The sequence below is a fragment of the Anomalospiza imberbis genome, chromosome 18, assembly GCF_031753505.1.
Source record: "Anomalospiza imberbis isolate Cuckoo-Finch-1a 21T00152 chromosome 18, ASM3175350v1, whole genome shotgun sequence".
NCBI classification, from domain to species: domain Eukaryota; kingdom Metazoa; phylum Chordata; class Aves; order Passeriformes; family Viduidae; genus Anomalospiza; species Anomalospiza imberbis.
Window position 1 is genome coordinate 300,298 of NC_089698.1, and position 26,051 is coordinate 326,348.

General features: G+C 42.5%; 1 protein-coding gene across 4 annotated transcripts in view; it reads right to left on the reverse strand.

Moving 5' to 3' along the window:
- Nucleotides 1-6,323: 6,323 nt before the first annotated feature.
- ADGRD1 (adhesion G protein-coupled receptor D1) overlaps nucleotides 6,324-26,051 on the reverse strand; it is a 128,191-nt gene continuing 108,463 nt past the window's right edge. For 3 of the 4 annotated variants that reach the window (XM_068208322.1, XM_068208324.1, XM_068208320.1), the window contains 4 exons: nucleotides 10,728-10,854; nucleotides 9,515-9,556; nucleotides 7,549-7,641; nucleotides 6,324-6,905 (listed from right to left, as the gene is read on the reverse strand). In XM_068208322.1, the coding sequence (XP_068064423.1) occupies nucleotides 6,810-6,905; nucleotides 7,549-7,641; nucleotides 9,515-9,556; nucleotides 10,728-10,854 (358 nt within the window). In that variant the 3' untranslated portion in view covers nucleotides 6,324-6,809. Of the gene's footprint in view, nucleotides 6,906-7,548; nucleotides 7,642-9,514; nucleotides 9,557-10,727; nucleotides 10,855-16,312; nucleotides 16,429-26,051 lie in introns of those variants that run through there. The other variant, XM_068208321.1, reaches the window with a different exon arrangement.

Genomic DNA, 26,051 nt, shown 5'->3' on the forward strand with positions numbered 1-26,051 from the left:
CAAAGAAAGTGGAGTTGAGCTGTTTTGTGCTTCCCAGCGTGCATTTCTTGCGGTGTCATTACCGAGGCTGTTATCTGAAAAAATACCTCTATGAAATGAAAAGCTCTGATATGGAGAAAGAAGATTATCTCTCTTTCCTTGTTAAATGACTGCACTGATGCACAGCCAGAAGGGACTGTGTTTTTCTTGCAGTTAGATGTTCACAGGACCAAACATTTTCCTAATGAGAAGACGTTATTAGAAGCTGCTGTGCACAACGTTTGTGTTGGTCATTATGAGTTATGGGCAACGTGAGAGCTGCAGGGAGGTGTTTCAGGGAGTTTGCAGACACATGTGAGCTCTGCAGATGGATTCCAGGTGAGGAACCTTGCTGCAGCCTAGATGCAAAGCTGCTGCTTTCAGTCCTGGAAGCAGGACTAAAGGCCTTGTCCTTGCCTCAGGCTTTCTTAGAGCTGCCTTAGGCAAGGCTCTCCTGCTGTGCCAGCAGGTGTGGGGACTTTGTGACACCTCTGAGCTCTGCCCCAGCCCTAGAGCAAAGCTGTGGCTGCAGCGAGTGCTGGGCTTTAGGCTCCTCCTGGCGTGTGGTGCCCACTCCTTTCATGGCTCTAGGCTGATGAGAGACTGAAAATAAGTGTGATTTCAGAAGTTTGTTTGGCTTGAACTGCTGTGGATTCAAAGAGAAATTATTCATAGCAGTGGCTTTTTTGAAGTCATGGCACAACTATTACCCTTTATGTCCAGTGAAATGCTCTTAAGTGGCTCCCCTGATCCAAATAATCTCTGCTCTTAAGACAGCAGAGCACAGCATGAGTTATTTTCTTCTGCAGCACAAATGTATCCTGCATTGGGTGGCCGAGGCAGACGATTCAGTAAGTATAAAACAGGAACTGAATTTGACAGAAATGCTTTCAGACAGCCAGAACGCATCTTTCACACTGTTTTTCCATGTGTCGTAGAACTGAATGCAGAAATCCAGATTTGTGACACTCCGGGTGATTCCTGCTCCCCTACTGAAAAAAAAAAAAAAAAAAAACCACAGAAGAAAACCCCACCCTGCTGCACTGGGGTGGCTTTTTGTCTGTGACAAATGCACTGGCATCTCCTCTCTGTGGTTATTCACTGTCCTCGGTGGGTCTGGGGGAGAGGAAGCACCTTGGGAGCTGTGGAAAGCTGCAGCAGCTGCACTGCAGGGAGGGGACCAAGGCAGGGGACAGTCCTGGCTCTGCAGCTGGGCTGGACAGCCAGCAGCTGTGCTGTGCCCTGCAGCATTCCAGGGGTGCACATTCCACCTCCCCTGAGGCAATCTCTGCCTGCAGCTGGGAGAAGTTCACTCCTGAAGAGGACATAAGCAGTGAAATACCAAATAATGGATAGTCTGCCTTTCAGTGACTAATTCTGGGATACTTTTTGCAAGCTTTATGTTGGTTTGACAGGTAAACAGGCAATGCGTTCCATTGACTACATGTCAGAGATTTTAATGCATAATATATAATCTAAATGCACAATGTTCAGCTCACCACAGATAATTTTTTTATCAATTATGCTCCTTGCTACTGCTACAAAAAGCTGTCCATGCAAAGATTCACAGCTTAGCAGCTTCAGAGCCTTTAGCATCCCACAAAGTCCCCAACAGGGAGGGTGAAAGGCCCACAGGCTGGGGTGAGGACTGAGCCTTGCCTTTTTTCCTCTATGAACACATGCTCATGGATTCCCCCATCATTTTTTTCTTTCTTTTTAGAGATGGCAAAATATGACAAATTAGTGATACCTGACTGGCTAAGTGAGAAGACATCACATCACAGAAGAGTCACATTTAGTTGACCTGTGCAGAACCTGAAACAAAAATACCTGAAAGAAACATTCTACAATCAACATAACACGAATTGTAAGTTGTCTAAAACCTACTATATAAGGCTCAAGTTCTCCAAGAAGCATTTGCTATTTGCCTAATTTGGGATACTTTTAGAGGGTAAAAAACTTGGTTTTGTTTTATTCTGCGTTTTCCTCCAGAATATTATGAGCATGAACTAAAACTAGGGTTTTGCAATGGCAGAGTTGCTAACTGTGCTGCAGTTTTGGTGTGGTTTTCTGTGTGTATGTGTTTTGGTTTGGTTTTTTTGTCTTGAACTGTTTTATGCTTTATTCTCTGTTTGTGAGTAGATATCAGGAAAAGCTTAGCTTGGAGAATGCTTAAAGGAACATATACAGTGACCAATCAAGCCTGATTTTATTCAGTAACAACCAAAAATAATGGGGGTGAGAGAAAATTTCAGTTTTGCCTTTGGTACAGGTGAACGAGCCAGCCTAAAGCAGCTCTCTGGGGAGCTACCCTGAGCCAAGGGATTATCCATCAGAGAAGGGGATGGGTGAGATCCAGGAGTAGAGCTCAGACGTCCCCTGGGACCCAGTGATTCTGCCCTGTGTCAGCACCTGGTGAGAATGCTGATGTCAGTGGTACATTTAGAGCTCTAATCATCCTTGACAAGATGATATATGGCCTCTGAATTCCAAGAACATATGGGATTATTGAGAAGGAAAATGGTGTGAACAAGGGCAATTATAGCAATAACTATCCATGACACACTACACGGAGTCAGCCAAGCATAACACAGATATAATGAAAATATTTTTAAAGGCAAACATTATGTAAGCCAGTGCCAAAATTATCTAATTTATTATTCTGTCATGAATGATAAATGTTAATAACCTCTGTGTTTCATAAAATAGCAAGAAAGCTTTCTTTTATGTATGACTTGCTACATGATTTTAAAGGATACAAAGGGAAGAAGGTTTATTGAAAGAGGATGAAAAACCTTTCTCATCTAAATTCTAATCTTTAATTTTTCAGCATATAATTGCTCTTGTTATTTTTCCACACCTCACCACATCTGCACACCTATGCAGCACAGAGGAGGCAGCTGGCAGTCTGTTAATCATCACAGAATTAGCTCTAACCTTGACAACGAGCTGCAGGACTGCATCCCTGTGAGGGGGCTGAGGAGACGGAGATGTGACATTTCTGGACATTTCTTGGAATTGTCATTGTCAGATAAAAGTGTAAGAGGAATAAAGTTTTCAGACAAGAAGTACTAGTTAAAAACCCATCACTTCTGACCTGCTGTGGACTGAAACCATTTCCAGAGCCAAAACTTCAGTCACAGCCACTCAGGCAAGGCCTGACCCTGGCTCTGCTCTGGTTGTTCTGAAGGCCAGAAGTTCTCTTCCAGCAGTTATCCTCTGGGTATAAAGTTTAACAGAAATATTGCCTGCACATTACCTCATCACCCTGCCAGACAGCAGATCTCTCACAGGGTGTGTAATTGCTCTGATGTATAATTGCAACAATAGCACTGATGGGGAACCTTCATCGTTATGCTGTTGTTTACAATCCATATCCATAGCAAAGGAATCATTTTAACAAAGTCCTTTTAGGAAATTAAGATTTCTTATTTATTTGAGGGGGAAAAAACAACAAAACTAAATTATTTTACTAATTACTGGCAAAGTCATTCTTGCTACATTACCTATTTTTAAAACTCACATTTCATTCAATTAAGATTTCATACTGTTGACAAAATGATGCTGTTCAAAAAAAAATATTGTAATAGCTGCTATACACAAGCCCATAAATAAACTGCAAGATCTTCAAGCTTCAAGAGACTGAGGACAGAAAGAGATTGTTTAAAGATTCATTTGAGCATTTCTTATTCAGTACATTTGCTGCTTTCAGTACCAAGAAAAACACTTTGAATCAAACAGAAAGAATGGATATCTATGGCAACAGAACACATTCGTACTTTGTGGGGATTTTCACCAGTTTATCAAAACCAGAAGGAGCCCCATGCCCAATGCGGTGTGATGAATTCAGTGCTCCAAACCTCATGGGCCATGAACAAAATAAAACTGCTTCATCCCCAGCCCCGCTGACCAGGTGCAGCAGGACCCTGCATGCACAGAGGATCCCAGGAGACACAGGGTTATCGGTGCTCCCTCACAGCACTGCCACGTCCCATTCAAAAGCATAAAACCAAACATGCTTCCATGCTTGCCTTAGTTTTGGTGAACAATTTTAAAGCAGAACATACCTGGATGAAAAACTGACTTAGCCCTTTGTGCCATTGCCATTTTGCAGTGTCTCTTGTTGGGGTTTTTCCCAAAGGGACCTTGGTTGGTCACAAAATGACCAATACAGCACAGGAGGAAATGCAGGTAACAAAAATTGTGCAGAGGGGAATACTCTTAAAAATTAAGATATAGGGAAAAAAAAAAAAAGGCTTTCATATGTTATCTGGTTCATTCACAGAACTTTGTGCTATAATACAATGATTAGAAAATGATCAAGGAGAATTTCAATCTATATTTGTGGTCACAGTATTAAAAAAAAAAAAAAAAACAAAAACAAACCAAAGAAACAAACCAAAACCAAAAGAACTCATATGGTCCAGTATAAAAAACATGCTTAAATACATTGTCTGCACACAATACAAACTCTGAACACTGTTATCACAGTACTCTTCTATTCCATCTCCTCTGTACATTCCAAGGGCTCTGTCTACAGGGTCTTTTGGGGGGAAAAAAATATTTCAGGCCAAGAAAAGCCCAAATATTTGCACAGCTGTAAGACAGCAGTGCAGAAAAGGCTAGGAGAAAACCATACAGAAAAGCCAAAATAAAGACACAGCCATCTACATATTTAGCTTTTACTGACCCTCTGTTTGGAGTTAGCTGTCAACAACTGGAGTTATTTAGCATTAGGAAACATGAGATTAAAGCCCGTGGATTTCATGCCTGTAAATGTGTGATGTGCAGTTCTGCTCTGTTCCAGCTGCAGGAATCCAGCATAGATCTGGTGCAACTAAAATCATTTCTGTAGAATATTTTGAGCTGTAACCTCAACAAGCTTGGGTGGACTCTGGGCTTCCAGTTTGGGGATCATACCGACAGGTGTGGGAAGGGGAAAAGGCAGGAAAGATTGGGCCAAACTGAAACAGATCATTTTTTTTTGTGCAGGAAGGAAAGAGGGACAAAACTTGGTTTGGATCAAACAGAAATTAAATGCATTGAGTTTTTCTAAACTTTAAATTCCATGCCTTTTGTTTTAAACACTTCACTAAATTCAGTCATATTTGGTGGGTATTTCCTGTTCCCTAAAGATCAATTTACTTTCACTTAACTTTTTGATAAATTTACTATGCAATAGAAAATCTCCACTCTGCACACTAGAGTGTAAATATCTTTTCTCTTGGAAACAAAAAACACTGGGACCAGGAATAGTCTGAGCTGCTGAATACACAAACATTTAATTAAGGCTTAAAAAAACCCAACACAAAACATCACATGAAGAGGTGAGGTTGAAGAGTTGCATATTTTCTGCCTGTTGCAGTACTTTGGTAGCCCAGTGGAGCAGGCCAGTGAATTACCTGCTGATCTCTGAGAGCAGTGCTGAGGCAGGGCTGCTGCACACAGGGGAGAGCTGGGATCAGGAGCTGTGGCTACAAAGCCACTCTGTGGAGGGGCCTCACCTCTGCAAGTCTCTGGAAAGTCTCTGGAGTCTGGATGTCTCTGGAGACCCGGGATGCTGAGTAAGTCCCAGAGCAGGGCTCTGACCTCTGCCAGGGGTTCAGCTCTGCTTGGCTCCAGCTGGGGTGGCCCTGGTGGTGCTCCAAACAGCACTCTGAGAGCCTACAAAACACCGCTCAGAGGAAAATTATAGTGTTTCTTTCTTCCTTAAAGATAGTTCATAGCAGTACTAAAGCAGAAGCTACATTTAGCTGAGCAGAGTCTGAAACCACAAAAGAGACTGCAGAGACCTGTTTAAAGCTGTCTGCAGGAAACAATACATAGACTCATTTGTAGGCTGGCTGTCTTCACAGTATATCAGTGTCTTACATCTTTGTGGCAGGAATTCAGTGTCTCGAAATGCCCAGTAAAAGGAGCAAGGTAAGTCACAGCGCCAGGGCTTTCTAGAAGCCACAGTGAGTTTGCACAATGCACTCAATGGAGAGTTGCTGACTGCATCCCCAAGCTGCACGGGAATAATTGAATAATGTGTATGGCAATGTGGCAGCAGACACAGATCAGCAACAGAGGGGCTGTGGGCTGCTCTAGGACAACCACAGCCAGTTTTGCCTCTGATGATAACAGGGCAACAGGAAGAGCTAAAATACTACCAGGCCACATCCAGGAGATCTGCACCTTACAGCTGCTGTTTATGTGTTTATTAGCTTTGCTAATCCACACCCACTTTGGGAGTGGGGCTGGAACCTGCTTCTCCCTCATGTCTTGGCTTCCTTGTAGCATCTAGATAAACACCATACCATGCATTTTGAATCAACTTCACTTTGATAATTCTGTAAGGTAAAAAAATGTAAACAGAGAGAGCACAGCAAGTCTGGAATAGTCTCATTACAACATCACAATGGGAAGCATTTCATTTTAGAGCATAAAAATCCATATTTTCAGAGGTATGTTGCTTTCCGTCAGTTCTGGGAGCTGGAATGATTCAGAGAGCAAGAAGCCCTTCTTGCATACCTAGTGTTTTTATCATTGCTGACAAAACCATCCAGTGTATATTTGTGCTGGTCATTTTTACAGATATTGCTAGTAGCCAAGTGCTAGAATGTGTTACAGTTTTGAAGGCAAGCAACGAGGGCTATTTACTCAACAAAACAATGGCAATTCCCAATTCATTAGGCAGTGATCAAAAACCCAGTTTTCTACTGTTATTAGCAGTGAGAAAAAGCTGGTGGACACGGTGTCAGAGGTCCTGAATGTATGGCTTGATTTCCTCTGAGGAGCTGCTGCTCCTGTCAGACTGCTGATAAATCAATGCGGTTTGCTGAATTGGTGCTTTTATCCCAGGTGTTCAGCTTCGTGGGAGTTGTGCCTGGTCTGTTCCCAGTCATCTGGAAAATAAAATAGCATAGAAAATCGATTTATTTATTTTGCCAAGCCACACTTGCCTGGATGAAATAAAAGCTTGAAAGCATCTATTTACATTACAGTGTTGTCACAGGGTCTTGGGAGCATATGCCATAAAGGATTTTTAAACAGTTATTGCCAGGATCTAAGGTGATTGGCAACGATCACTTAATAACACCTATCACTTCAGATGTCTGGTTCTTTACAAAAAACAAATGTCTTCTGTCTCAAGACAATCTAAGGAGAGCTAGAAAAGGATATTCACGTGCTGGCTTAAGAGTAAGACTGCCCTATCAGAGAGACACCATCATCAGAGCAATACATTGCCAAAATGCTGCTGGAATGCAGAAGTCCATTGTAATTGGTGGGAATAGCCTTATTGAACCATATCCAGAGCCCATAAAGCTGTTTGCTTTTATTTGATAGTTTCCCAGAAAGCAGAGTTGTGTCCTTTGCTTTCAAAACAGATATTGAAGCTGCAACTTCATGCTTGCTGGTTCCACCTGTCTGCACCTTGCATTAGGCTGGTACTAAAAATACCCATGGGCCTGCTCTGTTCTTTCCAACAGAATTTAATCTGGAACACTCTCAAATATAGTAGAAAAAAAAAAAAAAAACAATACTTACAATGTCTGAATTGAAGGGCTTCACATTGATGTTGCGTGTTGAACTACTGGTGAGGGACCAGACCTTGGTTTTGTGCTTAAAGGCAGCTCTAACCTTTGGCAAAAACAGTGAAACCAGTTGAAAAAGTTATGTTTATTTTCACAGGTGTAGCCTGCAATCATTTCCCTTTTTTCCTTCCTCCACACAAATGTCACTGTGCTATGAAACAACAAACAATCCACCCCTACACTTTTCTTTGTCTTTATGGACTTTTGACTTGGGCACTTTCACATTTTCTAACTCAATACAGAGCCCCAGGCTGGAGCACGAGGTGCCCCATGCAGGCAGGCTCTCCCTGGGCTTCACACAGCCCTGACATGTCCAGGTGCCACCAGGACATAAAGCAGCTGCCAGCCTGTTGTAAACTGAGTCATTTAAAGATGCTGGATGAAACTCCCTGGAGATGGAGCAATATTCTTCACCAAGGGGAAAAATCAGCTGCAGAAAGACAGATGGTGAGACAAGCAGGTGAGATTTGTCAAGGGTTGATGGTTGGAAGTGACTGGTGTGGAGATCAAAGACAGTTTTTCAGACCATCCTGGCCCATTCTCCTGTGATTCTTTATAATACCAGAGCACTTCTGTCTGGGTGCACTGGGAATAAAGCCCTTTTTCACCCAGCCACTTCTATACCCAGTCTATGGATGCTTCTTTACAATGTCTGAGTTTTACCTCTCAGAAAGAAATTCTCAAGAATTCCTGCTGTTTAGCTAAAGGAGTATTTTAGATATGCACAACCTATGAAGGAGCCAGTAGGACCTGCTCGCCAAAAATGACAGCTCACATCAGCTGTGTGGTTTTTGAGGATATAAATTCTGAAAATTTTCTGAATTTAATTTCTCATGAGGTTCTGGAAAAAATGACAGCAATTCAAATATTTGTATTTGATATAAAACATTTGAAACTTGAAGATTTCTAAGCCTGGGGGAGAATAGAATAAAGAAATATTTTTCCTCCCTACCTTTAACCAGCCTGCTTAATTTTAGTTGACTTCAATAAAGATCAGGAGTTTCAGAGTCGGACCTGACTCTCCAAACTGATTTTGGCAGAGATCACATCAGTGAATGCTCTGAGCTGGAATAGGTTGACAAATATGAATAAATAATAATTTCTCTACAGAAGAGCTGCCGTGCTGCTGTTGCACAGGAAGCAGCAGCAGGTTATGGGGCAGAGCTACTCATTAACACCCAAGAAAAAGATCTGTGGAGAACCAAAGCTCTGAGGGGCTGCACTGAGCATTGCCCTGGCAGGTGCTGGAAATGGCTCTCATAAAACCCATTTCTTTCAGTAATACTGGTTGCTGAGCATTTTCTGCTATCTGCCACGGGAGGAGAGGATGCTGCAAGCCAAATTTACATCAGCCTTGTCTTGGCTTTATCCCAGTTCCTCTAATGCAGCCTTAATGCAAAAAGATGCCTCAGTCCCCTATGAAAACCTGAATTCCTGACATGAAAAACACCTGGAATATCTTCTACTCACTATGGTTTCCCATTAAGGACGGCATGAGCAACAAAAGTATGTTTCACTGAGAATAATATTTCTTTTCCTCCCTGGGACTGCTGCTGTAACGGAGCCCCCCAGCAGGACTGCCAGAGTGCTGCTCCCACGTTTGAAGCATCTTCTCCTTTCAGGGCAGTCCATGCCTGCTCAGCCCCTCCAGCTCTCAGGACAGCTTCTCTCCTGACTCTTGAACTGCCCCTCTTATCTTGGTTCTGTGTTTCAATCTTTTCTTATGTTAATTAAAACAAATGTCAAGCATGGGTAAAAATGCTGCAAGTCACAAAGCCAGAAGAGTCATGGATTAATTAAAAGAAAAGGAAATCGGTGACATAGCAGGCAATGATAACGCAGAAAGTCTGTTCTTGCTTCACACTTATGTTCTTTGAATTTGGTAACACCAAATTTATTAACACCATTTGGTTTCATACCTCTGAGTTCAGAAGACAGTGAAACAGGAACATGAAAAATCCCTGAAAAAGGTAAAAAGGGAGAAGGGTGAGGTCTGGCTGTGAAAAATCAAATTCAATAATGTGTTTCTCTCAGTATGTACAGAACAGGCATCAGGCAGCTGGAGCCCTGTAAATATCTGAGTGCATTAAACCAGAGTGTCCCAAGTGAAACTGGAGAAACCTGCAGCATCAGGTTACTGTGGGGCTTGTCTGGAACTATTCCTGTAAAAAAAACACCTCCTAAACTTTGCTGTACTAAAGGAAAAATATGGCTGAAAATACGCAGAAATTGTTTCATGACAACAAGAGAACTTTTGTTTGTGGTTGCAAAGACCGAGGAGAGGGAAATGCTCTTAGGGAAACACCAGATCAGGATTTTTCAGGTTAGAAAAGCAAGATATTAGCACTAGGAGAATTTTCACAGCAGTTTTGCTATCTTTGGGCTTTCAGTCCAATGCAAAATGAAAAGTCCTCATCCCTTTCCCTCACAAAATAATATTCTTTTTCTGCCAGTAGTATTTAGCACCAAGAACCCTGTTTTACTATTTTTGTATCCATAGTGCTGTTTATTTCCAAGACAAGAAAGGATTTACAGGAGATTGTTTTTTCTTCCTCTTTGTAACCAGTGTTTGGGAAAGAACTGTAACACGCCTATAGGGTTATGCCTGTACTGAAATGTCTTCTTAAAGCTAAGCAGATGTTTACATTCCTCCCTGGACAGAGCTGTTTTTCTGGATTGCTGTGCCAGGGAGATGAAGGCTGAGTTTCCTGCACGCAGGAGTTCTGTACAGCACAGGGAATAGCTCCACTTTTGATCTTGCCCATAAACTTCTGTTTGCTTTCATTTAGTCTCAGTAATGAAGCCTCAAACTGGCATTGAATAATTGGCCTGGTATCTCTACTGAAGAATCCTGTCTGTGGTACACAGTGCTGGAAGAATGAATTTCATTTCATTTCTGAAGCTCAGCGCTGTCTCATTTATTTAATTATTGCTACTGGAAACAATAAGGAGTGGGATACAAGTTCTGTTCTAACAAAGAGCACTCTGTGCTCAGCACAGAATTAAAAGACAGAGGAAGGAACATCGAATAGAATGCAATAAACATAAACATGTGAAGACATTACTAATGATCCATTTAATTGGATCTCAGAAGCACTTCTGTAACCATAAATTTTCCCACCAGGTACTTACCTGAAGTGAATTAAAAACAGCAAATATATACTGAAATACTAAAGCGTGGGCATTGACAGCCAAAATGCCAAAGATCCATGAGCTCCCCAAGATTGGTAAGAGAACAGCCACGGCTTTAGCTGTTAGTCTGTATGAGAAAATGAAAAAAGGAAACTGTGGTGAGACCATTAAAGAAATGTCAGCCTCCACACCAAGGAGTTTAGCAATTATGTTCTTGCAGCAAGGCAGCAGGCGGAACTCTTCTTTACTATGAAATTCTTTTAATGGGAAAGATTTTAATTATTTTTTCATCTGTGAAAATAGGGATAACAGAACACCGGTATCACACAGGATAAATACAGATGGTGAGTCAGGAACTGAGGGAGCAGGGAAAGAGATCTGGGAGATGGTCATAAAAATACTGCAGTCATATCTTCAGTTTACAGAGAAGTTTGTTAGTGGGCAGCCAAGTGCAAGGGTCAAAGAACAGCACATCCACTGCACATCCAGGTCACAGCCCACACGCATTCACAGTCTGGCCACTCTGAGATCACCCAGAAAACTCATCAGTCCTCATGGCAAGCCATTCTTGCCATCCAGGCACTGCTAACGAGAGCCAGGAGCAATTTCCCCTCCAAGGAGGAACAGATGAACCTTTGCACACCAGGCACATTTTCAGTGACAGCTCTCAAAGACAAACTCCTCCTCCTGGCCAGCTGAGAACAACTTTACCAGGACAAGACAAAAAGCACAAAGAAGGGACCAGTCCCCATTTGGAACGTGGGCCAAGAAGGCAGATCTAATCCCAGCTTTCAGCACTACAAACACTTAGAAAGCTCCTTGTGTTGCCCATGGGATTCATGCAGAATTACCAAATTAAGTGTTTAAAATGTCAGTTAATTCAGTCTATGGTACAATTACAGATAGAGGAGCCAAGGAGCAGAAAAGAAACAGGGGTAGTGAGGAACTAAAAGTCAGTCCCTGCTTGCTAAAGCCATGTTTTTTGGAAATGATCAGATTTCTATTTAGATGGGAGCCTATGCAAGGGAAAAAGCAGTTTCAGGGAGAATAATGTCCTACTTGTGCCTTGTGCCCCCTCGTACAGATTAAAGCACACATTGAGAGAAATGCAGAGAGCTGCCTGACAGGAGACTGCTTGTAATTACAGCAAACACAAAACAAATGATAATTTTGTACAACACAACTCAATGAAGAAATCTTTTAATTAAACTTAGAGACAAGATGTCTTGTTCATTTCCGTGACCTGAGCACACACTTCATTATAGCAACTAAAAGTGCGTCATGAAGTTTATAGGAAAATCTGGGACAGGGAAGCATCTAGATTGGTTTTTTTCTGTTCTGGTTTGGGGTTTTTCTGTATTGATTCATATCTCTGTATGCTCAGCCATGAATATTTCTCCACAATTCAGTCTAATTCTTCAAGGAATTTTTTGAGTCAGAAAATGAAGGAATATCTTAAAGCTTGAGGTCCTATTTAAATTTTAAAATGCATTTTCAAAGATACAATTTTTAAACAACTTATAAAAGTTTATTTTTTGTGAATCAAATATGCTTTGGTTTTTTTTTTTTTTTTCTCTGATAGGATTAAAGATCGCCCCCAAACTCTAAGATAAAATGTGCTGCAGTGGGGACCTGCCAGCAGAACAGCTAATGCCATGGGCTTTGTGCAGGAGTAGCTGTGAAATGCCACTGAGCACTCAGGAAAATGCAGTGTGCAGGATCAGGAGCTGGGCAGGCCAGTGAACACCTGGGGATGGAGCAGGTACCTGCAGACCCCGGGAGGGTTCAGGGGTTTGAACACCTGGGGATGGAGCAGGTACCTGCAGACCCCGGGAGGGTTCAGGGTTTAACCCTCTGCAGCCTGAACCAGCAGGGATTGCCACATCAAACACAGCTCCACTTGTAAAACTGCCTTCATCACAAACCACCTTGTTTTCTTTTTCTCTTTTGTTCTCACACTCTCTGGTTTCATAAAATTTTCAGTTTGGAATATAATTTTCCTCAACTATTTTGTTGCCAAAAATGTTATTGTTTCCCTTTGAGTCAGAGCATAAAAGGCTTCATCTGATTTGTATCTGGGGGCAGAATAGTCAGGCAATTTTCAATATTTTCAAAACCATTCTTACAGTTTGGATTTCCAGAAGCCTTTAATATTGCAAATTACTCATATAATTTAAAAAATTACGTTTTAATAAAGATGGCTCTTTATTAAGCCCGAAGTTCAGCACATGTGCAGCAGAATTCCATAACTAAAACGAAAATACAATCCAGATGTGGAATTTTCCATGCAAAAGTATTAATGCTTCATGCACACTCTTTTAGAAAAGCAGCCATGTGAAGGTGAAATTCATTTAAGACTGAGGGTCAGCTCTGCCTATGATTCTTTTAAATCTCAGACTTTTCTGAATTTTTCCCTAGTTATTGCATAGCCTTCTATGCTTACATGTTTGGAATTTCAGCCTCTGTAGGAAATTTTTAATTCAAGTTGTTTATGACTTTTACCTACCAATCAAAGGACCCAGCTCTACAATTCTTAGAGCTTTTTTCTTTTTCCACTTACCCCTCCCCTTCCTACCCTTATTCCATTTTAATCTTTGAACTTTAAAAAAGAAAAATACTAACTGTAAAATGCTGCTTCAGAATGCCATTAAGGTAGCAAGGTTAAAAAAATCCTAGAAGTACAAAAGTTAATGTTCCACTAGGTGCATTAATTCTGACACACTGCACATACTTTATTCATTTTTTTTATTCCAGTTTTTCTTTGCTACATGAATATTTTAGTAGATTAGTTCTGGTACACTAAGATATAGAGCACATTCAAATAGATGTTTTTGGAGAAGGAAGTCTTCCCCATGCACGACTTATGCTGTGCAACCTAAAAAAAAATAGTCATTGGCATCAATGGAGCTTTATATTGTCCATAAAATTGGTGACATGAAGCAATAATTTGGGGCAGGGGCTGTGCTTACTTTGCAGGCACTGTGGTTCAGCCCCACCAGGACTTCATAAACCTTGCTAGAAGCTTTTTTCTTGTGCCCAAATGTGTCAGAAAACAGAACAGCCATCTAAATTTCTCCCGAGTGCCCCTTCTCATGCCCTGGCCTTGGCCAGTAACAGCCTGTTTCTCACATACACTTTTCAAAGCTCAGGTGTTGTCACTTTTCTGCAGACCGACAGCGCCAAGTTTGGTGAGATTTTGTTTCTCTGCATCTAAACACACTGAAGGATCAGTCCTGGAACTAATTCATTTGGAACAAAGCAAATCCAGCACAGAATCTCCTTTCTATTGCTTTCTATTGTTACATTTTGACATTTTGCCAAGGTTTTTTTGTTTTTTTGGTTTTTTTTGTGTTTTTTTTTGTTTTTTGGTTTTTTTTTTTTTTTAGGTATATAGCTGTCATTACTTAGACAACTTCTGGAAAACACAAAAATACTTAAGAGTCTGATTTAATGTTTACATCTAGAGAATCTGGAGAAGCCTTTGGGAGAAGATTAGCTGTACATAGCCTACCTGTGAATTCAGCCTGTGGTTCAGGGCTGCTCACACCTTGCCCCAGCACCACACACCCCTTCAGCTGGCTGGCAGAGGCTGCTGCAGCTGCGCTCTCCCTCTGGGGAGCTTTGTGAGCACAGCACTGGGCCAGTGCCTGCAGGTGTGGCAGGTCCTGTCAGCTCAGGGGCTCCCTGCTCACCTGAGCACTCGTGGCTGAGCCCCCCTGGCAGAGAGCCAGAGTCCAGTTCCTCTGAAAATCCTCAGTCCATTTTTCACAGACACCTCTGGCAAGAACAGCATTCACTTCCTCCATTAATTGCTAAGCTGTCCATTTAACACCCTTTCAATCTCCAGTAGGAAAAAAAAAAAAAAAAGGTTTTCCTTCCCTTTTCCTGTTCTTAGTGTTGAATTCTATTTCCTGAGAAGTTAAACCTGCTTGATAGAGATCTTTTCCCAACCAAATTTCTTCAACTGGCTTTTTTCAGTTGCTTTTGTTTCAGCACTCACTTTAGGACTGGATTTTGAAAACTTCTGTGTGTCTTGCTGGGTGACAGGCTGCTAGGCAGCATTTTAACCCAGCTGAAATCAATCAGCAGGGGAAGGGAGGTTTTCTGAGCTGGATAATTACCTTAGCTATACTGCAGCCCCGGTGTGCAAGAAGCACAGGCTTCAGCACCTCTGAGGTGTATTTTCACTAGCAGCACCATCTGAAATCATGGCACAGTTTCTGAAGTTGCCAGGGACACTTTCCCGAGAGCACAGCTGGCCCTTCCAGTGTGTTGTATTTGCAGCTGGTGTGGAGCAGCTCCACTCAGCTGTGATGGCTCCCCTTCCCTCAGTTACTCTGCCCTGCTCTGCCCCTGCTCCGAGCACACTGTCGATATTTATACCAGTGCAGAATGACCACACTTACAGGAGTGTGTATGGAATGACACCTTACAGGAGAGAAATCTCACTGCTTGCAGAAAGAAAACTTTAGTACTTCTGTGAAGGGGACCCCTAATTCACAAATCAATTTTATTGGTTCTATATGGAGCACTAATCCTTTTAAGACTTCTGACATCCACTTTTCTGTCATCATGCCTGCTGAAGTAAGAACTAAATTCAGACCTGTAAGCCAAGATTATATAAGCATTGGAGGAAAGACTGTCTAAAAAAAAAAAAAAAAAAGCAAAATTCATTCACCAGAACTCACAGGTCTTTTAACTGAAGTTTCTCTCTTGTTTCTTGAGCTCCTCTCTGGTCACTTCCAGCAGAGGAAGTGTCACAAAAGGAACTACCTTTTGTGTTTTATATAAAAGTAAATAAATCCCCAAACCCATGACTAACATTTCAGACTTGTAGCTGAAAAAAAATTAATTTAATTGCAATTTCCTGTTTGTTAAAAGTAGTGTTTTCTCACTCCTAAGCTGGAAGTTGGAGAGATGCTGGGAAACCACGTGTAGCAATTCTGACTGTGACTGAAAGTGATTTTCACACAGAGCCCTGTCTCCTGAGCTGGATGTGCTGGCTGCTGGCCCTGCTGAGCCCTGAGGAGCACAGCCTCCAGGAGCTCTGTGCTGCTCACTGGACTACCCACAGCTCCTTCCTTACTCCAAGGAGCAAAACCAAGAGCTGCAAGTGCTGAGCTGCCACCACCACCGAAAGGACAAAGGGAACAATAATGGTGACAGCTCATCTATTTGATGGAACCAGGCAGCAGACGGCAGAAAAAACACGGAACAATCTTCAGGGCTGATGAAGAGCCACTGAGTCCATTTGGCATCTAGAGGAATGAGCTCCCTCGCACTCCTCAAGAAAAAAAAAAACTCCTCTTCATTTGGAGAAATGCCCCGGGGGTGCTGGAGCTGCTCAGCAGAGCAGCCAAAGCTCAGCCTCAGAGCCAAATCCCTCAGCCCCCTTCCAGCCTAGCACCCCATTTACTGCCACACTGTGGACGTGGCATCAGAGCAGGGCTGGGGGTGTTCCACTACATGAAATTCAGCTCTGGACTCCGTCAGACATCTTCGTCTAGTGGGTAGAACTTTCATCCTAAAAGGACACACATGGATTTTACTTCTGCTCCTGACTCCAAGCAGCAGCTCATGAATTCCTGCAAATACACATGTACCTCCTCCTCCTCTTTGTCCTGGCTGCTGGCACAAGGAATGCACTTTAATCTGCACGTACACAGTTGCTTACCTAATCTTGGGTGATTTCTAGGCAGAACTATAGCAAATTAAAGGGGAAAAAAGGCAAAACTAATAACTGCAGAGGCCATTTCCCATTTCCCAAATGTTATTTGCACTTTCAAAATAATGGTGTGAATCTAAGAACCATTTACAGTCACTTCAGATCATTGCTTTCTTGTGGGTGTCATTTATAACCCAGGAAGAGGCTGCTAAATGAAAGCATTGTAGCTACAGAAAAAAATAATTCTAGACTGCAACAGCAAATAAATTCAGATTGATTTTTATCACGAGTGGGAAGGGAGGTGGAATTGTTCCTTTTCTCAGTGTTTAACAGTCTGCCCTCTCACCACAGACCCTCACAAGAAGGCAGATGTTGCCAAAGCAGCCTCACCTCTCACACACCTTCCCAAAAGCCTCAAACTGCCTTCAGGAGACACAGCATTTGCCCAGGGCACTGGAGGCCTGGGCTCAAATCACGCTTTTGCCCAAGGGATTGCACTTTCCATTTTTGCAGAAAAGCATTTTGACTCCCTGCTTGATGCTCATTCTTGCCTGTTGAACCTGTCCCACAGTTATATATTGAATAATTAAATATTGTCTGGCTCAGAGAGAGAAGGTGAGCTCCACAGATTAGTCACAAGGAACTCCCTGAGAGAGGAGAGTCCTACCTAATCCTTGCTTTATTAATATTGCTGAATTTATATTAAATATTCAGTAGAGCAGAGACTGAAACTCAAGTCTCACTTCAAATCCCCATCAAGCCAGAAAAAATTAAGGCCATGACCAGAAATGGAGCTAGCTTAGGAATTTTAATACTGAGAAGGCAACTCCAGGAGCTGCAGCACTGAATTCAGCATCTAACCAGGAATTCAGGAATCCCTGTCTTGCTAAGGCTTTTCGCAGATCAAGTCCCTTGTCACCTCCATTGCTTCCAGATCCTAAAAATGCAAAAGAAAAAAAAAATACTTCCCAAAAAAGAAGTAGTGAACCAAAACATGTTCTTCTCCTCGTCTTTAGTGCAAGTTATTAAAAACAAATACGAAGAATTAAAACATAATGTCATTGCAAGCTGAATTTTCGGAGTTTGTGATTTCCCCTGGGAAACAGAACTTGCAGGGGGATTTTACCATTATTTTTCTACTATTCCTTTCTCCAGCATTATTTGGTACTAATTCTCTCATTGCACTGCTGTTGAGACTGCATTCTCTGCTTGTCAAACCCCAAGCCCAAGGTAAGAGCTAATTTTCCACTGAAGTTTGCCGTTAAGTCATCAAAGAAAATGAGAGTTATTCTCCCAGCAGAAGAGGGTTCCACAGGCAGTCAAGGGTGTTGATAAATGGGTGGGGATAAGGAGGGCTGGGACCTGCCCTGGAACCTCTGCACAGCCACCCCTGCCTGCTCTCCTTCCCTTGGGGCACCAGAGGCTGCTCTGCTCTCAGGGCATCACCATCACTGCAGGGGCTGGCCTCCTGCCCTGCCTGCCTGGCTGCATCTTTGAGCACTGCATGCTCAGAGCACTGCATGTCTCTGGGCTCCCTTTCCTGCTCTGCCTCTCCTGGAGCATCACTTGAGCCTCAGGAGGAGCCCCAGCAGAACAGAACGAGTTTTCTCTTTTCCATGGCAACTGCTAAAGGAGCATGCAGGACAAATATCCCCAGTCAGGGAGGCACTTCAGGTCACAGTGAGCAGAGACACAGTCCTGTAGCATAAATTCACAATCACTGGTGCATTTCTTTAACAGCCAAGTAGGCAGAATGGGCAGGTTCTTTGTTTCAGTCACAGGTTACACCTTTTGGAAATCCAAAAAATGTGGCTGCTGAAAATGCATGAGACTCCAGAAACTGATGACAGAACAAATTTCCCAGGAGTGCTTGTTGATGACCATGGCCATGGCCAGAAGCCAAAATAATTAAATTCTTAGAAAATCATGTGGAAAATGAAAGCAGTTTAAAAGGAAAAGAACTGGCCCTGATCCTTACAATAGTGAAGATTTATTTCTTTCTTGAACATAAATGTTCACTTGCCTATTTCCCACAGTGTTTGATTCTTCCCTAAAAGATTCTGGAGTTACTTTAGAGAGCTAAGAGTGGGGGGAAAAGAGACAAGAAAATATTACCCACTTCCATTAGAGGTTTTCTTTAATAGTCTCACAAAAGCAAATTGACAAGAAAGTCTGGAGGGATTCATTTGGGTTTTAAAAGAAAATAAATTGCAATTTTCTAATGGGTAAGGGTTTTTTTGTTGTTATTTTTGGGTTTTCTTAACATACCATGCTATTATTAGGGGCCAGTTTGTCTCCAAAGATAAGACAAAAAAGCAACACTTCTCTCACAACCAGACAACAAAAACTAAGGAGGAGGACTGGGTTTCATAGATCTCCAGTTTGCCATGAGCAAGCCCTGGGCTGAACAGGTAATGGTATTAGTTCTGTCTCTAGGTCAAAGATATCAAATAATTGATAAATATGGTTGTAAAGTCAATAGGAGCAACAGGACAATCCAACCTTGGTGCTCTGGGCACTCTGCCTGTGTGAAACTGGTCTGACCCTTCAGATTCCTCCCCCAGCACAGAACTGGTGCCATGGGCTCAGCCCAGGAGGAGGCACTGCTCGTGGCAGCTCATTCCCAAACCCTCCTCACCTCTCTGCTCAAGGACAAGGAAACACAAACGTCTCCAGGGCTCAGATGCTGCCTGTGGGGGAGCAGGCTGGATGTGATCTACTCTTCTTTCTGCACCTGCTTAGATCTTCCACTTCTCCATTGTTCCATCCTTTTTCCGAGCTCCCAGTGCAGGACTTCTCCCGTCTCCTGACAGCATTGTGTGCACTGTCCTGAGGCGAGCTGTCCGTGTGAGGCAGGAATCTGCATCAGCCCAACCCTTACTACTGTTAATTGGCTACATCTCTGCAAGTCATCTTGAAACAATACTCTGAAAATTAGTCTTATTGCGCTATTTACAGCCATCTCAATCTTTTTTATAGCTATTCTAGCATGTGGTGAAAGTGTCTGTTTTCCTGCAGTAAACTGAGCTGGCAGACCCAGTGCTAATAAAGAGGGATTGCCAAATGCCAGGAGCCGTGGAAAGGGCCCCGTGGCGTTCCCTTCTCCTCCCAGAGCAGGACCTGTGCAGGAAGCACTGCCATGACTGGAATCCTGATGGGAAAGGGCACAGCTTGCTCAGGAAGGGCACGCAGGGAAGAGAAAGGGTGCATCAGAAACACAGACCCGCTCAGAGAGAAAGCACAAGCGGGCAGACCTTTCAAAAACCTCTGGGCCAGAAGAAAGCAAAGGAAGCAGAAGAGTGTGGCAGTGCACATCTCTTTTGCCTTGCCAGACCAGGAGGATAAAATGGATGGGGCCTTTCTTCCCTAAAAATTTTGAGACTTGTCCAAAGCACAGGATTGCAGAGAGCTAGCTTCATTTAATTAATTATAACTATAATGAAACACAGTTTATAGACCTGTTTTTAGGACTTACAAGGCTGCAGTCAGTGATGAAGATGCATTATGATTAATTTTGTTTTCCCTGCTCTGGGATGTCAAACCAGGCACACCATATGCTAAAAATATGAAGTAGCCCCTACCCTGTGCTCCATGTATCATGCTGGGGTTTGAGCTTTCAAGAAAAGTGTGGTTTTTGGAAAGATTGGAGGTAAGCATCAAAAACTATCAGTAATCCAGAAAACATGGCCTGTCAAAAATGGCCAAGGCTCCAATTCCTTCTTTCTCAAACTGTACTTGAAGAAACATCAACTTTTCAGGAGAAAAAAAAGCTTCCGAGCTAGGTACTCCCTGAAGAGACTCCAAACTCCATCACCAGAGGCTTTTACCAGTAAATGTGATTGTGTTCTACACACATTTCAAAATTGTCAGAGACAATTACACAGCCATTTACCACTCCTGAGCTGATAAGTGGCAACAAACTGCGCAGCTGGGTAGCTCTGCAACCCTGGAACACCCAGAGAAAGCAGCCTTCTCTAGGAATCTGTAGTTTGGCAAATATTTCTGGCTTTTAACTTGAAGTCAGTGGGACCCATATTTTAATTGAGGATGACAAAGTAACAATCACGGCAAATCATGAGGACAGTTTTTGAGGAACAGCATTCACCCCCTGAGGAGCTGAATTCTGAAGATGATCTCCTGACCCCAACAGTCTCGGTGACCCTTAATTACGCAACGCTATCAACAGAACAATCTTCTCCCGTTTCCACGGCAACGCCAGCAGCGAACAGCAAAGGACCAAGGTCAGGCACACAGGATGAGCAGAGAAGTAATTTTCTGTGCAGTGGCTCGTGTGAGCTTTAGCTGCAGCAGTGGCAGACAAATCGCTGCATCCATCCCTGCCTGGCCTCCTGTCTCAGATGGACACACCAGGAGCAGAGGAAGAGCATGCAAGGCTGCTGCAGCCCAGCTGCAGTCCCTTGCCTTGTGTTGTGCACCTGAAGAGAGCACCTCAAAGTTTAAAAGTAATTTTGATACTAAGAGAGTATATTTTCTTAAATGTAATTACCTGTGTTTTCAATTTATTTTATTTTCAGAGTGCTTTATTGGGAAAATTTGTAAACCACACTTATCTCAGAGCTGTGTCACACTGGGCAGTGATTTACAGGCTGCCCAGAGCTCTGCACAAGGCACATGCTTAGGTAACATTCATAATCTGCAATGGCACAACTGTAATATTTGTTCTTATTATTCTGCATAAAGCTGACACAGAGTTGCAGGATTACAAATTGGAGCCAAGGATGTAAATGAAGCAGCTCAAGCAAACTCTTGAGGTTATTGCTGTTCACAGGGAATTGTCCCATTTTGTGATGAACGAGCAGCGTTTAATTGTTGCTCTGGAGCCAGGCACCAAGCTGTGACTCACAGCCCCATCCTCCCACCAGCACTTTCATGGCTTAAAATCTGATATTAAAAGATGGAAAACTAAATCCAGCTAGGACATTTTAAAAACAAGTTAATGTGAGCTTCAAAGCTGTAGATTTTTAAAACCTGAAAGTTTCTGTTGCTATAATTCTAGAAGCAAAGGAGACAAGCTGTCCTTTCGAGAACTTTGGCAGCAGGGAAGGGGGGAGTGGAGTGACAGCACCATGTGTTCTTCCCAGATGTCTCAATGCCATATTGCTAACAACACCCTTGACCTGACTCCTCTCTACCTGGCACCTCGTGTGCCACAAAGGACTCATCAGGAGTGATCCAACCTTAGGCATGGGGCCAGCAGAGAGTTTTGTTCTCATTAAATGCTGTGTAAATCCTGGTTTGTCTCAAGGAGATGATATCTGAGCCCCCAGGCTCCTGCAGAGGACAGATTACACCTGCAGCCACTGCCCTTGGAGTCTGGCAGGGACTGGTAGGTTGGAGTCAAGAAATTGATCCAGTCATAGGTCAATAAGTAAACACAAGCTTCTAGACATTCCCATCTAGACAAGATGATAAATGGCTGGAGGGTGGCTTGGTATGGCCCCTTCTCTCATATCCTGCATCTCCAGCACTGATTCTGTTGTGCTCACAGCAAGGTTTCATCACAGGGATTTAATAAGCAGGTTTTAATAAACCTTATTCTATCCTGACATTCATGTGAAAGTAAACATGACTAAGCACCTCTAATAAAAATTGTTTTATCTTTATACTCAGAAAAACCAGCACCTCTTAACGATGACGTTTCCCCTGTATATTTGGTACCCATCTGATTTGTCTTGCTGCCCTTCCTAACACAGAAAGGAACAGGCACAAGTATCAGGGCTGCTTGTTCCTTTGGAGCCAGTATCAACAGGCCCTGGAGCAGCAAATCCTGCTTAAGGAGCAATGACAGACAGAAAGCTGTCCATGAAGGACCATTCTGGCTCACAAGGAGACAACCCAGAAAAAAATCAAGCTGTGGAAGGGCTCACAATGCTACCTGACCCAGCTCAGACAGGGTTGGCTGTCGCTCTTGGCAGCAGAATTAGCCCTGACAGGGCTAGCACCGCTTGTGAAAGCTGTTCAAAGGCAGAAACTCTCCAGGTAATCAGACCCATTGCTTTGCAACTCCCCTCCCACTACAGGAAACTTAAACATTTTTCATTTTTTTCATCAGCTTAAGCCTGTTACTATTTGTCCCTGTTTGTCTCCTTCTTGCAGAGTAGCCTCCTCTCTGCAGCTATGCTTTACATCCTTTTAATCTTTTAATACTCCTCCCAAAATGTGCCTGAAATGTGCCTGAACAATCACAGCGTGACCTGGAGCCTTTCTGCAGTGCTGTGACTCTCAGCATCTGCAGTGAAGAAAGCACTCCCATTGCTGTCATTATGGCCTCTAAAAGATTACCACTTCCTCATTAATACCCTCATTGGCAACATTCAAACCCATGTTATTTTTAGTCTAAAACCCTGAGTCTAATAGGAGACGCCCAAACTGTATTTGTATTTGTCATATTCAATGAGCCAAAAAATTTAATTAGGTTGAAGACATTATCATTGGGAGTAGCACTTCAGCTCACTAGTTGTTACTGCTTAATACTTTCATTTTAATTATTTCCTTTGTTGCCAGTCAACTCTCTTCCTTCCAACAGTTTCTAGGGGGTGCATCACTCATGCTGCTTGAAGCCATGTTCAATGAACACGATTCCTTATACACAGTGAGAAAAGGTGAAGAAAAGGAGCTGCTGAAAGCAGATTTGGCCTGTCACACTGCTCTGTCTAATGGACGGCTCTCCTTCAGCAAATGGAAAAAGCTCTTTTCTTTTTCATTAGGGCACACAAAAGCAGGTGCTCCCTGTCTCTGAGGGCTGCCTGCAAACATCTGCCACGCAGAAAGTCACAGAAAGGATTTTCTAGTGCTGTGGATTTTGGATCCCTGTAGACTTTCAGAAGAGTTCACAGATTGTAACTTGCTCCTCACCTTCCTTGTGGAAGGAGATTAAAGATCAAAAAAAGAAAAAAATCTCTAATGGCATCCCAAAGAGGTGGAATTTAGTTGTGGCGGAGATTATGGTATCGCTTGGGCAGGAGAGCTCTGGTGAGAGCTTTGAGCAACGCCGTGACTGACAAGTACATTCTGTGAAAATAACAGCTGGGGATAATCCTTAGAAAGAGGAGTCTTTGGGCACCAAATGACACCAAACAGGAACGGGATCACAAGAACAAAATGCAGCAAATCACAGGAGCTCGCAGAGTAACAGCCGATGTTAAAGCACCCAGTGATCAGCACCGACTCGCAGGATTTGCATCCCAGGCAGAAGGTGGCTGGGCTGAAGGGCTGGGGAGTGTTTATAAACAGAGCAAAATGCCGAGGCAGAGCCGTGGATCCGTGATTAAATGCGTGAGCAGTTTGTCTCAGCAGCCCGGTGCTGCAGGGGTGTAATGGATGGCTTTGCCAAGTGCTCTGGACCGGCCGATTCCTCGTGAGAGCCGCAGGTGTGTGCAGCACCTGAGCTGCTGCAGGACTGCCCTCCTGCATCTGCACCTGCCAGAGGGAAATGCTTCCTGTGCAGTGCTCAAACAACCACAGTCAGGGTCAGATCTGCATTGACGCTACTCACTCTGTCTTCAGTTTCGTGTGCAGGGGCTTGTGGTCTATTAAAAAATGCAGCTGGGGCCAGCACAGCAGCTGACATGACTTACTCACTGTGCTGAGGTTTTCCTGAAGCCCTGTTTTGCTCCCATTCACTACAGCTACTGCCATTTTTCCCAATTTTCAATCATTAATTTAACTAAGCAGAAAACATATTTTTCCAGTGGAGAACTGTTTTACTATTTCACTGAGTTGGAGGGATGAAGAAAATGAAAGGAAAGAAAGAATAGGGTAAAAAGCTAAGAAATATTTCTGATTTTGCTGTAATTGCTTTCTCCATGGATGATTATGATAGCTATCACTTTCGGTTCACTGAGTAAAGCGTACAGTTTATAAAAAAGACAGAGATTTTTCCAACTCATTGGACCATTTCAGAGTAAGCAGTGAGAATGTATTTAATAAGAGTTGGAACTGGCAGTCTATTCAAGAGAAGTTAATGAAACTGTCTCTTCTGGACAACAGAATGCAGAAGTGAGCTGCCTGGGAAATCACAGGGGGGTGGCTAAATGTGGTGAGTGTGCTTCTAAACTAAAACCACTACTCCTGCAACTGACACAAGCTGGGCATCCTTCCTCTGCTACAGTTAATACCTGTCAGTGCCAAACAGAGCTTTGAGAATTCTTTGTGTTGTACTTTAACCCTTGCAGTCGAGTGAACTCAGGTAGTCAAATTATTACCTGTGCTAAATGTAATCAGGCAAGAGTTGTCCCCATGGGGAAGGAAATGTGCACTTTTCTAACACTGTCACATCGGGGACCTCTTCTCACTGGTACAGAGAAGTCACTTGCCTGCAAAAAGCAATGAGACTTTGATAGGGTGGGGCAGTAAGCAAAAAAAAAAAAAAAAAAAAAACTTCTTTAGGCCCTTATACGTCAACGGATGTGCTGAATAGAGTTAAATATTTAGATGCAGCAGAAATAAGTCAGAAAAAGAGTTCAAACGGTTCATAACTCAGAAATGTAATCATGTGCCTTTTCAAGCACACGAGCAATTCCATTAAACTAATCTGCTTTAATTGCATTAAGCTTAGACAGACTACTCGTATGCTTAAACTCAAACATATGATTAGTTATGTCCCTAAAAAAAGAATGGATAATTCAAACAAATTCTGTATGTATGCATTTAAATATTTCAAGGTATTAGATTAAGCATTCTATAAACTAAAACATTTAAATTAGCTCTTTGGCAGAAAATCTGTTCCCTGGATGCAAAACATTCTCATTAAGCCACAACTGCATTATTGCCCAAAATTATTTTGCTGAGAATCAATAGCTAATCCTCTGATAAAAGGTTCAAGAATAATCAATGACAACTGAAGGAAAAGTTCAGATTCTATATGTGCTCGATATGCTTCAGAAACAATACAAAAAGCATGATCTTAAGTAAATTCAAGTAATAAATAGGAGATGATAATAATTCTTTGCTCAGCTCTTTCCAGTAAACTGGTGTTGCAGAAATAAAGTTTCAGACACTAAAAAATTAGCTATTTTCACACACAGAGGAAAATTACTACAGTGACCAAATACTTACTATTCAGACTGTCACAGGAGTCTATTATGCTTTAATTAGTGTCTCTGATCATAAACTGTTTAATTGTATTCATTTTGCCTTAAATTACTGGGTATTTTGCAGTTTATGTATCATAAAAGCTTGGTCTTTTATGCTGCTTCTTAAATTCATTTTAGGGGCACTATTTTTATTTACTTTAAACAAACAAATGAGCACACCAGTGGCAGTGAAAGCAGAACAAGATGTTCGGCAGGATGTTCTCTGATGTGTCCTCTGTGACAAGCAACATCTGAACCTGAGGACTGCACTTTGTTCTGGGGGAAATGCAAATGGGGAAGATGAATAATAAATTAATTTTAGGACACTAAAAGGAATTTTGTTCACAACTTTCTTTTCTGTTTTGGCTTTTAAACCTGAGGTTTGCCAGCTGCTGCCTTCACAGCAGAGCACTGGCTCACCCTGGTGCACATTCTGCAGTCACGTTTGAGTCAGCATTTGAGAGGACCTGCTGCCACATGGAAAATCAGGAACAATTACTCTAAATAATTACATCAGTTTATTGCTGTTTGTTGCCAAGAGAAACAAGCCTTGTTGGTAATATC